Source organism: Podarcis bocagei, assembly GCF_964188305.1.
Source record: "Podarcis bocagei genome assembly, chromosome: 11".
In the NCBI taxonomy this organism is placed as follows: domain Eukaryota; kingdom Metazoa; phylum Chordata; class Lepidosauria; order Squamata; family Lacertidae; genus Podarcis; species Podarcis bocagei.
This window is the reverse complement of record NC_138136.1, coordinates 21,695,068-21,711,532: the sequence shown is the minus strand read 5'-3', so window position 1 is coordinate 21,711,532 and position 16,465 is coordinate 21,695,068. Positions and strand designations below refer to the sequence as shown.

General features: G+C 45.1%; 1 protein-coding gene across 3 annotated transcripts in view; it reads right to left on the bottom strand.

The window, feature by feature from the left end:
• The window catches only part of MCC (MCC regulator of WNT signaling pathway), a 201,949-nt gene that overhangs the window by 36,945 nt on the left and 148,539 nt on the right, over positions 1-16,465 (bottom strand). For all 3 annotated transcript variants that reach the window (XM_081213590.1, XM_081213591.1, XM_081213592.1), the window contains one exon: positions 10,858-11,064. In XM_081213590.1, coding sequence (XP_081069716.1) covers positions 10,858-11,064 — 207 coding nt within the window. The remainder of the gene's footprint in view (positions 1-10,857; positions 11,065-16,465) is intronic.

Sequence of the window (16,465 nt, the reverse complement as noted above, 5' to 3'; positions counted from 1 at the left end):
TGGCCCAATGTGTTGGTGAGAAAGTGGAAGTGATTAGGGAGGCAAGAGAGAGGTATTGCAGGCCAGGGTAGAGAGTAAGGAGCTGAAGAAGGCAAGCGGATCTCCTGAAGGAGCACAAAGAACACCTCCCCTCCCCATAGGCTCTGGAGGCTGTGTCACCTCTGTGAGGCCAAGCCAGCAGCAAACTTTCTATCTGTGTCAGCAGGAGCCTGACTGTGACCTTGTTCACACGCAACTCTAAGCCAAAATTCAAGAGCGATGAAATGGAAGAAATGAAACGACAGCAGATCATATACATAAGGCAAGTCAGTGGTGGTTCAGGAAGTAGCTTGCTGGCTCAGAAGAGTGAGTAAACATTCTGATATATTAAATAAAAGAGTGGAACATAGCAAGAACAAGTGGTGGTGGGAAACAAGGTGAAACATCCATGGCCAACAGTACAGCTCTGAACTATGCAGACAGGAGATTTAAGTCCACCGCCCTGCTTGGCCCTTGTGGTCTCTTCCAACTCTATGATTCTATGTAGGTGGTGGTGGGGAAACCCACTGGTTTAGCACACCATTTGTTAAAACCATTTGCAAGCGGTTTCTTCAGTTCAGAACTTCAAGGCTGGGGGGGACGGACCTACTGCGAAGGAAGGTTGAGGAGCCGTGTAGGTTAAAGGAGGGCAGAGGAGGGAGCATGGCCCAATTAAAAGAGGAATGCCACTGCAAGGGAGGGATAAAAAGCCTACAGGGAGGAATCAAGAGAAGGAAAGCAGAGCATAAGTCTGGCTGCAGGGCTGGAGAAAAGAGAAATACCAATTTGCTGACACAATTTTGGGAATGGGGATGCATGAAGGGGGGTGGGGGGAAGTCAGGGAACAAGGTTAGGAAAGTAGGATTTTCTGAAATTATACATGTTTTTGTCTTTTGTCTTTTTTTGTGTGTATTTGTCTCTATAAAAGGTGAAAAACCAATAAAATTTCTATAAAATACAAAAAAAAAAAAAGAAAAGGTAGCTGGGGAATGAATGGAGGGAGTGTTTTGCACATCTAATAATCCATCAAATCTAAAAAAGAATTTGAGGAGAAAAATGTTTGTGGACAAAAGGAGGACATGGTAAAGAGATTACCCAGTTTATGGGCTTGCAAAAGAACAGAATAAAGAAAAATGGGAAATCTTAAGACTAGACAGCTACAAACACGGGATTCTTACTTAGTTCCGGAATTAGCAACCTGCCACATGAGCACGTCTAAGGAGGGTATGTCTTATTCACAGCAACCTTGGAGATGGCTTAGGCCCATTTTGGAGTATTGGCAACACCTACATGATTCTTCGTAGGCATCACATGAAGAAACTGATTAAATGAACTGGGACTTCCACATGGAACCCTTGCATGGGGCTGCCATGATTGCACATTTTGCAGCAGTTGTGCATACAGGCTATGTAGGGAACCACTGGTTCATACTATCAGGACACCCATGTGTGCACACACACCTCCCACCCAACTGTCAAACCTGTGCGCTCCTGCTGGTGACAACATGAGGTTTGCCAAGCAAGTGCTCGGGCCTCAGAATACTTCCAGGTCATTCTTAACTGTTCATCAGGCTAAACACAGAGAAACACTCCACACTGCTGCCTATGGTTGCCGCCATGGAATTCTTTCTCCAATGAGATTCACCAAAGCCCAACCAAGCATATCGCAGTGGCATAAGAAGGCGTTGTCATCTGGGTCAGTAGCTAGGGTTTGTTTTGTAGTATACTTAGCATTGCCTCGGTGGGCATCGCGCTGAAATAGGTCCTTCCATCTAAGACTATGGCAGGATGCATTAATGGTTTGCTGTCTTTTTTAAAGAACTATGCTATTTAATTACAGACAAAAACCATCTCCCTGGGCAGAGAATGGCAATCGCCTGCAACACAGGAATCTCAACTAAAGCGTCCATGATAGATGGTCATCCAATCTCTGCTTAAAAATCTCCAATGAAGGAGTGTCCACCACTTAAATGTTGTGACCCCCACATCCCCATCCCACCAAGGTGATCCAAAAGTATAACATGGTAAATTGTATCCAAATATAATGTAAAATATGACTCTTAAATTCATATGACTTTCAGTGTTTAAGTATGCAGTTGAAAAACTACACGCTAAACATCAGGTATTCTACAGTTTCTAAGTAAATACGTAGAAGACACAAACTTGACTAGAACTCTTAAAGTTGATTTCTAATGAAATTGTTAGCTACGCTTACTAAAGTAATTTTTAATCAGCAATTTCAGCAATAAGCTAGCAATAGCTGTAATTACCATGCAAAAATTAGCCGAGAAATCTAAGCCTCTTGGGTTGTATCTTAATTAAAGAGAAATGTAGTTACTGCTAGTTCTCACTACACTTTTTAATAAAGTGACAGTCGGGATCTGAACACTAATTTTAAGGTTTCTTGACCCGTATTATTATTATAGTATTATTGAACGGCTGCGATACCTTCGGTGTATCTTAAGAAATGAAAGTAGCGCTCTCTAATTCAAAGTCAATACACTTCCCAGGATTGATTTATTCACATGGGATACATGCTTCATGGATGAGTTGCCTGGAAGAATATAGCTCTCGTGTTCTCTCACAATTATACTAGGCCAGAGTCACTTGAGCCTGTCTCATTCTCAATTTATAATGCCTCAGTTATGCTCAGCATGAGGAGGACCTGTAGTTCCAAAACGAGCCGTGACAATGTTCATAAGGCGGAAAAAGTTACCTCCTATTGTTTACTTTGCACATTCCCCTTGCTACGTTTCTGGTCAATTTTACTTTAGAATTCAGTATGACTCTGTATATAGACACATGTTTTTAATCCCTCCTCAGAGAGGCTAGATTTCAACACAGCCTCTTAGGAATTATGAGTGGCTTGCAGATATTGCGCACTTCAGCCTTCTCATAGCAAACCACATAACCACCAATGTATTATAAGCCTAAAAAAGTTTAAAACGCCAGTTTAAAAACTAAGGCTGGTTTATTTTGTTGTGCATTTGATATTTGATGTGCTTTGCCTCTATGGTTTACAATTAGAATGCCACTTAGAAATAGAATTCCTTTGCCAATTGCTTATATGCATTTCTAGAGGTAACTAAGTTACACACGCAAAGCAAATAAAATCCAACTAAGAACATGAATTCACTAGCAAAAATTCTCCCCCAACCATTCTTTGCAGCTTAACTCAGAGCCCCCCAAAAAGCAGCCCAAATAGCCAGGTCTTAAAACTTCCAGAAGGTGGTTAGGCTTGAATTCTGAGCAAGTCTGTAGTACAATGCCCTTTTCACACAGCTTTACAATAAAGGTGAAAATGAAACATTTTCAAAGAGCCCAGAAAATATCTAGATTGGTTAAAAAAATAAATAAACCACCAACACACATTTTCATGCTTAAAGAACAGAGGAAAGGCCAGTTGAACATTGTTCCCTTAAGCAGCATGTCTGTACGGTGATGGTAAAGATTGGTAAGAAAAATATGCTTAGCCTCATCCTGACTTTTGCTGCAAGATTCATGGGAGCACAGAGCAGAATCTTTCCCATTCCTGACCTAATACTATATATTAGGCTTCCTAAGGAGATTTGTCATGTCAGAGCTAACATATTATTTAAAAAGCATTCAGAGGTCATTTATAGGTGAGGCACATTAGCTATTTAGTCTTATTTATCTATTTTGTGGCTATATTATACATATAATATTATATTATACATATAACTGCTTCTGTCAACCTAGCAGTTTGAAAGCACACCAGTGCAAGTAGATAACTGCGACACTGCGACAGAAAGGTACCACTGCAACAGAAAGGTAAATGGCGTTTCCATGCGCTCTGGCCACATGACCCGGAAAGCTGTCTGTGGACAAACATCAGCTTCCTCGGCCTGAAAGCGAGATGAGCGCCGCACCCCATAGTCGCCTTTGACTGGACTTAACCCTCCAGGGGTCCTTGACCTTTATCTTACATATATTCAGTGCTTTTTTCCTTAAAAATGTTTAGGGGTATTCTCATTTTCCTACTCATATTGAAATACTGCCCCTCAATGAGACCAAACTTAGATGCACAAAATGTTTAGGAGTATGTGTACCCCTGCGTACCCCCAGAAAAAAGCACTGCATATATTATATAATCCCCTTAGGCCATGTTAATAATTGGATAGTCCTACTCCCAATGCTAAACCTTAGGGTGAAGGGCAGACAATAAACAAATAAATAAAAACCGCAGTCAAATGTTAGGACTGTTTACAATGTAATATTTGGGGGAAAGGTGCACATAATCTCCAGTATTATTGTTACAGTGGTGCCTCGCAAGACGAAAATAATCCGTTCCGCGAGTCTCTTCGTCTAGCGGTTTTTTCGTCTTGCGAAGAAACCCTATTAGCGGCTTAGTGGACTAGCGCTATTAGCGGTTTAGCGGTTATTAGCGGCTAAAAGGCTATTAGCGGCTTAGCAGCTTAGAAAAAGGGGGGAATCGGAAAAAAATCGGAACACTCGCAAGACGTTTTCATCTTGCGAAGCAAGCTCATAGGGAAATTCGTCTTGCGAAGCAGCTCAAAAACGGAAAACCCTTTCGTATAGCGGGTTTTCCGTCTTGCAAGGCATTCGTCTTGCGGGGCACCACTGTACTATTAATTTGATATCTCTTTGTTGGCCCATCTGGTTTGTTTGCAGACTTAAGTCACATCTGAGCTCTTGGGCTTGCTGATCAGAAGGTCGGCGGTTCGAATCCCCACGACAAGGTGAGCTCCTGTTGCTCTGTCCCAGCTCCTGCCAACCTAACAGTTCGAAAGCACACCAGTGCAAGTAGACAAATAGGTAAAGCTGTGGTGGGAAGGTAAACGGTGTTTCCGTGCGCTCTGGTTTTCGTCACAGTGTTCTGTGGACTTAACCGTTCAGGGGTCCTTTACCTTTTACCTTTACCTTACTATCTAACTGTCAAAGTGACTCTTGTTAAGGAAAATAGTCCAACTTGCAACTAAGATGGAACCACTTTAGGCTGTTAAGCTAGTGCAAGTGTTTTCTACCTCCTGGCGAGAAGCTCAAAGGAAAAAGAGTCAGTCTATAATTTCACTTATTCAGCTCTGTTTAAATAATTTTTAGGGGTTTCCCATGAAGAACTAAGAGATTTTATTTTCCTTGAAAAAACAAATACTTTGCCTCCTACTGGTGTTTAACTGAGTTATAATCAACTATTATATTGGTCTGCATACTTTCAGTCTGACTCTTCTTTGGTTTACATGAATTTTCAAGATTATTTATCTAAGGTCATTCCAAAGTAGAGAAAGAGGACCAATCAGTGGATGGTGTGCATTTAAACAAACACACACGCACATCCGACATGGCAGACTGAAGCGCAAGGAGAGCAGAACATTTCTAGACTTCGGCCAGGCAATATCACCATTCAGCTGGCTTGCTCCCCTAGATTTTGTACTGAGCTTACAGAGAAACTAGATCTTCCTGCAGACAGAGTTACCATATAGAGCATTGTACATGTTATTGCTTTCCTGGAAATAAGCAGTCCACGTGTTTGCCCAAAACCAAAGATGCATATTTTGGTAGAAGCTGTTTCTACAGGTCACAAACAACTCCAGTATTCAGGGTGCTCTCTTTGTCTATGGCTATTTTGCACAGAGGTAACACTACATTATGGACACTCTACAGAAGTAAGTAATTACCTCATTTACTAATGACCTGCGAGGGATAAAAATCCATACACATGTCATTTCTTAGTTATTGCACTGCAAAGCAGCACAATCTGTTAACTGAATGCATTAAATATCTAATTTAATTAAACCTCTAACAAGGCTCCGAAACCCCATTGAGAGCACTTTGTTTGATTACAGACACTGGGCTAAAGCAACAGCCCTATTGATTTGCTCGGCTCCAACTACTTCTATCTACCCAATTTAGTGTGTGTAAAACAAACAAAAAAACTATTTTATTTTTTTTGCAAGGGCTCCTTTCCTCACTCTCTGGGGAAATAATATAAAGTGACTCTTGGTTCACGGATGCATATATAAAATATTTAGTAGGTCAAAGAAAACATTTATTTGTGTGGCAGCTATTGACTGCATTACAGATGCAGATAAACTCCCTAGTGCTCACCATTATATAGTGTGGCTGACATGGACATCTGTAATAAACAGACTCCTCTCAAGGGAAATAAACCCACTGTTCACCAAATTAGCATACAGTTCACAGCACCAGACTTCACTATTTTCCAATAACCCAAAAGAAGGATAAAGGTAGAAGTAATGATCAATTCTGTGATTACCGATCTGGAATTGTCCCTTCATATTTTAATGTTCAACACTGAAGGGAAGTAGACACTCCTCTTTGGTTACAAAGCAGTTTCTTTTGCATCCCCAAGAAGATCCTACCATACTGCTCATCTCTCTTAGAGAGAGGTGAACAGATGTGGGGTGGGAAAAAGAACAAAAGCACAGTAGGGCCAACGTTTTATTTTAAGCCATTCATTGCCATAAATTGTGAGGATCAGACACACCCATGGGGGAAAGTTTATCAATGATTATAAACAATGACATTATATGGAATCTTCCAGATTTCATATAACCTCTGTTTTGAAACAGCGGCTCTGGTTTCCAGTCGGTCTCCGGGGCCAATTCAAGGCGCTAAAAGCCCTAAACAACCCAGGCCCCACATACCTGGAAGGCCTCCTCCTTTCCTACAGACCATCTTGGATGCTAAGAGAAGTGGAGGGCGCCCTGTTGGTTGTCCCATCATCCTCAGAAGCTCAGGCTGTGGCAGACAAGGAGAGGGCCTTCTCTGCAGCAGCCCCTACCTAAGTTGGGGATGTTCAGGGGCAGCCCAAGGCATTTTGGCACCTGAGGTGAAATGCCCCAGCAATGGGTTGGGGAAGGAAATTCCCTCCTCCCGCCCAGCATCAAGGCTTTGTATCAGCTTCTCCCTTCAGGGTGGCTAACTCATGGCCCTATTTTGGCAGCCCTTGGAAACATTAAAGAAAAAACAACTTAAAGCCTTAAAAGAATATTTTTGTTTGTGCCATGCGTTATTAATGAAAGCATATACATCTGCTTGGGTATTAAATTTGTTTAATAATTAAAAATATAAAATATGTTAATTGTGCAATTATATATATTTAATTAGCTATATTAACTGTGTATATTAAATTATATTGAATATATTGCAAACACTTTAATTTACGATATGGAGATTTAATGCGGTGTGTGGCTCACTTGGGATGAAAAGTCGCCCTGATCTACAATGACCAGCTGCAAAAAAAAAAAAGGGTGGGGGGAGTTCAAAGCTCCCACACATTTAGTAGTTTTGTAGAAAGAGATTATTCCTTTAGGTTACCCACAGTTCTCTGAAGATATCCATAGCTATAAACTAACTTGCATTCCTTTCAACATCATAATCCTTTCTTATTAGGCCTGCAATGACTTCTGCAACATGACTGTGGAATCAAAAACACATGAATATTTGGAAAACATAGTCACAAAAAGAAATAGTTACAAAAGTAGATTCTTACATCCAATCCGTTTGATGCAAAGACAACGCAGGATTTGATGTTGTTTCCTTGTCACAATTCAAAACATTTTTAGTTGTGTATCCTCTCGGCTAGCTTAGTATCTGATTAAGTGGAATGTGGTCCATGAAACCTTATATAAGCATTTAAGGTGCACCAGCAAACTTTGCTGTTTTTGCAAAAACCACCCTTCCAGAAATGTAACTTCTACATCCACATTTCTCACCTCCTGCTTTCTGACTGTGACAATCTGCTCGTCTGGTGATTAATTTTCAGCAACACCGGGGTTAGAATACCCAGCAGCGTGTCAATCATGTGTCAATTGTGCGTCAGTAAGAAGACAGGTCTATCTAACCAAGCTAATTTATCTAATTAAGATCAGCTGTTGGAGAACAGGGTAGAAGAAAGAAGCTCTAATAAGCATCCAAGGAAGAAAGGAATGGAGGTGGGAGTAAACAGTAGAGGAATTAAACACCTGAACCTCAGAAAAACACTTGTGTACTCTTCCTCTGGGTAATGAACCTTAACTCTCCCACCAGCTGGCACAAAAGGCCATTAGACTGCCACAAGGCTAGATGGAAACTGATGATTTGCTCATGCATCTCCTTTCTGGACAGGCCAGTTTAAGACAATATATCATCTTCACTACCTTGAAAACCAGATTTTGGCTGGATCTAAACAGAAAATCTCAAAGACACAGATCTGAATTAAAACTCTTTCATATAGGTCTTGCGATCCACAGCAAAAAAATTGTACACAGCTTTGAAGGAGAATAAGAGAGGGCTGCTTTAAACGCTTTGGCCAAGAAGTGGTAAATATATTTAAGTGAACACTATAAAATGCATTCCCACTGCCAACAAGTGCTCTTCCTTGAAATGAAAAAAAAAAAGGAAACACCCTACAAAACATCTGTGATTTTTTCCCCATGCAAGGATACATAAATGTGCCAAATCTTCAAATACAGATGGATTAAGGCAGTTTCCCTGGAGACATCGTATAGATGCCTAAGAGTTACGGTCTCAGAACCAAGACCAGACAGGGACCTGCAACTTTCAGATTCATTTTGGGCTGCAGGAAGATGAGCATGGAATGGAACAAGCAGGGAAAGGGTGGGGCTTTAAGAGTTATAGGGTGAGGGGCAAAGGGAGATTACATGGAGGAATGAAGATCACACCCACACCATGCATTTATAGCATACTTATAAGCATGGCTTTCCTCAAAGAATTCTGGGAACTGTCCCCCTCACAGAGCTAGAATTCCTGGCAGATGAGACTTCCACACAGATTCATACAACTGCTTTGAGAACACTTTTAAAACGTTACAGCTCTGGTTATCTAACTAAACAACAAAGCAGGTTACACACGCAATCTGTTTCAGTAAGAAGAGTAGAAGAAGAAGAGTTTGGATTTGATATCCCGCTTTATCACTACCTGAAGGAGTCTCAAAGCGGCTAACATTCTCCTTTCCCTTCCTCCCCCACAACAAACACTCTGTGAGGTGAGTGGGGCTGTGAGACTTCAGAGAAGTGTGACTGGCCCAAGGTCACCCAGCAGCTTCATGTCTAGGAGCGGAGACGCGAACCCGGTTCACTAGATTACAAGTCCATCGCTCTTAACCACTACACCACACTGGCTCTCTCGAACACACCGAACACACACACATTAGACTGTGCTGGACCAAAGCTTTGAGTGAGATGGTTTCTGCAAATGAATACTACAAGTGTGAAAATAGTGAATGACAAAGTCTAACACAGCACAGAAAAAACCACAAGTGCCTTTAGAAATTAGTTTTTTGATGACCCTTTGGCAACAATAATCCATACAATCAACAAGGACTTGAGCCAGAAATGAACCATTAAGTCACAGTTCATGAGAACTGCTTCAAATAAAAAGTAAGAGAAGACTGGTTTTCTTCTAACTCAAATTAGCACAATAATTTTTTTAAAAAACCACTTTAAACTTATTGTGTTCACAAAGGGAGTGGGAAGAGGAGAGTTCCGCATTGGAATATACAGTCGTACCTTGGTTGTCAAATACCTTGGTACTCGTACGTTTCGGCTCCTGAACGATTGACACCCGGAAGCGAGTGTTCCGGTTTTCGAAGCTTTTTTTGGAAGTCGAACATCCATGTGGCTTCCACTATTGTTTCTGGTGCTGCCTGCACAATCAGAAGACAATCGGAAGCCGGTTTGTTGGTTTCCGAACATTTCAGAAGTCGAACGGACTTCTGGAAAGCATTCTATTCGAAAACCAAGGTACGACTGTACTCTAGAAAAGGGATGGGGAATCTGTGGCCCTGCATATATTGTTGAAACAGATGAAGATCTGCTGTATCTTTCTACTCACATGTTTATGCACAAGCTCCCGTGTTATGTATTGCATCTTAGATACAATAAAGGGAAGCTCTTGTGGCAAAAGCACTCCTCCTCATCCAGACTTTTGGCTAATTATCTAATCTATGGCCTTTTAAACTGTGGGTGGGGGTGTTATTTTGTTTGTTTGATGCAGTCGAAATAAATTAAAAATTAAAAAATTGTCCAGCAGCACCTTAGAGACCAACTAAATTTGTTCTGGATATAAGCTTTGGTGTGCTTGCACACTTCTTCAGATACCTGAATCTGAAGACGTGTGCATGCACACCAAAGCTTATACCCCGAACAAATTTAGTTGGTCTCTAAGGTGCTACTGGACAATTTTTAATATATTTTTGTGTTTTAATACTGTAAACCACCCTGTGATCTTCAGACGAAGGGTGGTATATATTATTATTATTTTATTAACAACAACAACAACAACATGTGCTTCAGCACATCATATTGAAATTTTTCGAAAAGTGTTATTTGGTATCTCGGTTGTTCAAGGAAAGGTCAAGCCTTCTATCAAGTTTTTCTAATTCAACTCTCTATACAGGTGCATCCCTACTTCCGTGGGGGTTATGTTTTGTGTTGCCATGTGCATAGGTGAAAAGCATCTAAGTGGGCAGCACTCTCTAAAAAGCCTCTAAACCCCTTTCTGTTGCTCTCTTCCCAATCCAGTCCAAAAATACTATCAAAAAACCCAACGACAACCACAACTAAAATTGTGGACGTCCATGAGTCTGTCATACGTAAACTGGGGAACACCTGTATATGATAATGTGCTGAGCAGATGAGGCTGGGCAACTGAAGAAACTCAAGAGGTTGAAGAGAGAATCCATTACACGGCAGATGAGGAAGAAAACAGTAAATGCCTTGAGAAATGGAGCCTGGAAGCGAGGATCCTGCCTGCTGCCAACTCCTTTTATATTCTGACAAAATATTCTTAACGTTTCTGTAGCAGAGTGTGCCACATAAGTGGTTACTGGCCTCACCCTTCTGCGCAATCTGTCTCGCTCCTCCCGGATGGCATTCATGGTGGCCTTCGTCCTGTTTAGCTCCTCCTCCTTGCTGCACAGCATTGCCGTAAGGCTCTCGTTCTCTTCCCTCAAGCCCGCGAGTTCCTTCTCCCAGCGAGACCTCTCTTCAGCCAGGTTGGGATACAGGTCCCGCCCAAGCACACCTTCAATCTCTTCGACTGTCTGCAGAATATTTCAAAGGAACAATAATTCATACACGAAACACTAAACGCATTATTCACACTAACGGACACATTTCAGTTTGCTCTTTTCCATTTTACAGAAGCCATTTTAATTAGCAAATGCCAGCATTGTTTTGAAAAAAAAATGAAACAATTTTTAAAAAATGGTCATTTTTGTTTACATCTTGTTATATTAATGGAAGCAACTGCAAACCTATGGCATTTACAGAGTGCATTAGGCATCGAACACACTAATGAAGGTGAAAAACAGGAAAGAGTGCACATCCCACTTAATCAGTTGATATACAAAGTGGACTGCTGCTTTGGTGAACTAACTGAGCAAAACCAAAGCCGCAGTTGACCAGATGAGTGGTGACAACCCAATAACAAAAATGTTGGATATCACTGACTAGAGGCTTTGAGAACATTAGAAGATGCCTGCTGGATCAGACCAAAGGCCCGTCTAATCCAGCATCCTTTTCTTCCAAATGCCTTTGGGAAGTCCAAGCACAGGACATGAAGGCAATACATGACATGAAGGCCTGAAACTTGCAAGGGGCTTACGTTACAGGGGTCTGCACGCAAAGTCAGAGGGACCCCCCCAAAACCGCTCTCCTGCATGACCATTTCTACCTGTCCGATGCTGCCAAGCTGAGTGGGCGAGATCGCAGGAACCTTGCAGGCTCTTCCAGAGCCCTCACAAATCTTCCAAAAGGCTGGTAAGCAAGGTAGAGAGCTGAAAAAGGTCTCCATATCAGGAAAGCTTGGTGCAGAAAGTGCTTTTAAAGCCCTCCAGGAAGGTCACGTGACCTCTGATGGGTTTTCACCTGTCTCCTGCCGTCTTTCAGCAACTGGTATTCAGGAACATATTGCCTCTGATACAGGAAGCAGTCTTCTGTCATAATGGCTAATCTTATGCTCCACAGATATATCTAAACCACTTTTAAAGCTGTGCACGTTAGAATCATAGAACTGTAGAGCTGGAAGGGACCACGAGGGTCACCTGGGCCAACCTCCTGCGATGGAGGAATATTTTGCCCAACGTGGGGTTTGAACCCACAACCCTGAAATTAAGGTCTCATGCTCTACCAACTACATCTTATGTTAGTGAAGGATAGGATAGAAGCAGTCTGCCCCACCGTAAACGTTCATACTGAAAGGTGTGCCATACTGCCATTTAAATCTACCAACTGCACATGGCTGAGTCCTGATTTAAGGAAATACTCTGTATTTCTACCGGAAGATGTCAAAGCTGAGCAACAGAGAGAAAACTATCCAAGCCTGTAACCAAAGAGTGCTGAACCAGAGAAATCTGCAATACACTGCCTAAGCCTAAGGTAAGAGGCAGTAGCATTTTAAATAGAAAATTAGTTTGCAAAAGCAGCAATCCACTTCATAGAGTTCCTCTTTCATAGGAGGAACTAGACTGCATGTGGGTGGAAATGAATGGAAGCAGCACATTTTATTTTAGTTAGTTCTTTGTTTCAAACAATGAAACCTACCATTATGTTTGCGGGAAGGTTTATTTCTGGATTACCTTCCCAGTTTGCTCATTATTCATTTATTCATTATATTTATATACACATTTTCCTCATCATTTCCAGTACCTAGCGAAGTTCTGAAACTAAATCCATCCACCTCCATCCTCAGAGGTTTTGGCATTCTGGATGCGTGGGTGAACTTCATTTCTGAAGTGTGACGGAGGAAATAAAACAAGAACCCTCTGGGAGAAGTAAAGAAGCAAAAGGCACCTGAATTCTTCCCCTTTGACAAGAATTGCAATACAGAGGAAAACCCAAAGAGGATGAAAATAACTTGACCGGAATAAGAATGTATATAGTAACGATACTTCTACCTTGCTTCCCAGCAATGCTTTTACAAAGCATAACACATAATACCAAAACACACAGAACAAATCAATACCATTTAAAATAGTTGAAATTAAGTCTGCATGCACGGCCCAGAAGCTTCAGCTAGTGCAGAATCCTGCCGCTAGACCGATGATGGAAACAGACTACCATATTGCCAGCACATGGCACCAGTGTTGAAAGACCTACACTGGCTTCCTGTCCACTATTGGGTCAGCCAGGTTAAAGCTTCTTGTACTAGCATACAAAGGCCTGAACAACGTGGGCTCAGAAAACCCACTTTACCCCAAGTTAAACACTGAAATCATCTGGAGGGAGCGCTATTAGTGATGCCCAATCGACTAGAAGCATGGCTGACACCAATAAGGATTCATAACTTCGGTACAGCAGACCCAACTCTATGGAAGGCCTGGGGCAAGAGGAATGTTTTTATCTGGCACCTAAATATATGTAACAAAGGTGCTAGGTGAGTCTCCCTGGGGAGAGCATTCCACAAATGAAAAGCCACTGCAGAGGCCTGTTCTCGTGTTGCCACCCTCTGGACCTCTTGTGGAGAAGGCACACAAAGGGCCTCAGATGATGACTGCAGGGTCCCGATTGGTTTCCATGAGGAGAGGTGGACCTTGAGGTACTGCGGTTCTAGGCCATTTATAGGTCAAAACCAGCACTTTGACTTGGGCCCAGAAGCTAACTGGTAGCCAGGCAGTTGGGCCAGGATCACTCTAATATACTCAAACTGCCTTGCCCCCAAAATTTTGTATACTGTATTTTTCTTTCTCCAAGCTACTTTTAGATATATGATGAAAAGAAGGGTATAAATTTCTTAAAAGTGTGGACTGTTTCAGTTCAGTGTTCCACTCAGTCAACCTGCCTGCCTTGCCCTCTTCCAAGATACTCTACTCCACCCACCCACCCCGGTTTTCTGTCCCCTCCAACACTCAGTTAAAATGATTTAGGCCTCATTTTAGGTCTTGTTCCCCAAACTTTTTTTTTTTTGTACTTCTGCAGATCTTGGGGTTCCTCCAAGCTTTCTGATGTTTTCTACATGAAAAATATGAAGGCTATATAAAGGAGCCACATGTGAATAATGAGTTTGCTATTAGTATATATCAGGCATAGGCAAACTCCGGCCTTCCAGATGTTTGGGACTACAATTCCCATCATCCCTGACCACTGGTCCTGTTAGCTAGGGGTGATGGGAATTGTAGTCCCAAACATCTGGAGGACCGTAGTTTGCCTATGCCTGGTATATATCCTAAAAGAGGGCAGCTCAGGGTCCAGGTGGGCCTTCCTAGGCAATGAATTCAGTATGTGGAGCACTCCTGCTTAAAAGGTTCAAATCCAAGGGAGGGGTGCATTCAGCCTGTGGGTTTAATTATGCCTTCCAGCCCTCTCCATTTAGCTCATAAAGCCATCTTTGCCAAAAACTAAACCCAGCTGTTCTACCCCTGACTTCAGGTATGGAGTCGAAAGAGAGGTTTCAGTGCTTTGCAAGTTCCACTACCCCTCTTTTTTGCTTTGAGACTTCTTGTTTCTAAAAAGGAGATGGGAACAAGTAGCTAAGCTGGAAAGTCAAACTTTTTATCCTTTCCCACACAAGGAGGCTCACTCAGTTGGGAGCTTAGCCTATTGGAAAAGTAGTTTCCTAAACAAGCAAGGCATTTTAAAAAATGTACAGTGGTGCCTCGCAAGACGAAATTAATTCGTTCCGCAAGTCTCTTCGTCTTGCGGTTTTTTCGTCTTGCGATGCACGGTTTCCCATAGGAATGCATTGAAAATCAATTAATGCGTTCCTAGGGAAACCGCCTTCAGACCAGGTCCGGGGACAGTCTGTCCCCGGACCTCTTCTGAAGGCTGGGGGGACGGGGACAAGGGCTTTTCTTCTCACCCCCAGCATTTTAAAAAACCCTGGGACAGCGGAGGACTTCACCGCTGTCCGGGCGATCTTAAAATGCTGGCGGGCGGCATTTTAAAATCGCCCCGGACAGCGGAGGACTTCTCCGCTGTCCGGGGCGATTTAAAAGCCCCTGGGAAGGCAGGCAGGGGGGGACAAAGACTTTCGCCCCCGCCCGCCTTCAGAAGGTGTTCCCACCCCCCCGCCTGGCTTCGCAGCAGCGCTACGAAGCCCGGCGGCTGGGGCAGGTGCTCCCGCCCCCCCACCCCGCTTCGGAGCAGCGTTCCGAAGCGGGGTGGCTGGGGCAGGTGTTCCCACCCCCCGCCCAGCTTCGCAGCAGCGCTACGAAGCCCGGCGGCTGGGGCAGGTGCTCCCGCCGCCCCACCCCGCTTCGGAGCAGCGTTCCGAAGCGGGGTGGCTGGGGCAGGTGTTCCCACCCCCCCGCCCGGCTTCGCAGCAGCGCTACGAAGCCCGGCGGCTGGGGCAGGTGCTCCCGCCCCCCCACCCCGCTTCGGAGCAGCGTTCCGAAGCAGGGTGGCTGGGGCAGGTGTTCCCACCCCCCCGCCCGTCTTCGCAGCAGCGCTACGAAGCCCGGCGGCTGGGGCAGGTGCTCCCGCCCCCCCACCCCGCTTCGGAGCAGCGTTCCGAAGCAGGGTGGCTGGGGCAGGTGTTCCCACCCCACCCCCCGCCTGGCTTCGCAGCAGCGCTACGAAGCCCGCGGCTGGGGCAGGTGCTCCCGCCCCCCCCACCCCGCTTCGGAGCAGCGTTCCGAAGCGGGGTGGCTGGGGCAGGTGTTCCCACCCCCCGCCCGGCTTCGCAGCAGCGCTACGAAGCCCGGCGGCTGGGGCAGGTGCTCCCGCCCCCCCCACCCCGCTTCAGAGCAGCGTTCTGAAGCGGGGTGGCTGGGGCAGGTGTTCCCACCCCCCGCCCAGCTTCGCAGCAGCGCTACGAAGCCCGGCGGCTGGGGCAGGTGCTCCCGCCCCCCCCACCCCGCTTCGGAGCAGCGTTCCGAAGCGGGGTGGCTGGGGCAGGTGTTCCCACCCCCCCGCCCGGCTTCGCAGCAGCGCTACGAAGCCCGGCGGCTGGGGCAGGTGCCTCCGCCCCCCCACCCCGCTTCGGAGCAGCGTTCCGAAGCGGGGTGGCTGGGGCAGGTGTTCCCACCCCCCGCCCGGCTTCGCAGCAGCGCTACGAAGCCCGGCGGCTGGGACAGGTGCTCCTGCCCCCCCCCGCTTCGGAGCAACGTTCCGAAGCGGGGGGGCTGGGGCAGGTGTTCCCACCCCCCGCCCGGCTTCGCAGCAGCGCTACGAAGCCCGGCGGCTGGGGCAGGTGCTCCCGCCCCCCCCACCCCGCTTCGGAGCAGCGTTCCGAAGCGGGGTGGCTGGGGCAGGTGTTCCCACCCCCCCGCCTGGCTTCGGAGCACGGGGAGATCGCTTCTCCCCACCGCCCCTTGCTTCAAAAGAGGTCCGGGGGAAGCGCTCCCACTGCCCCCGGACCTCTTTTGAAGCAAGGGGCTGCGGAGAGAAGCGATCTCCCCGCAGCCGCTTGCTTCAAAAGAGGTCCGGGGGCAGCGGGAGCGCTTCCCGCTGCCCCCGGACCTCTTTTGAAGCAAGGGGCGGTGGGGAGAAGCGATCTCCCGGCCG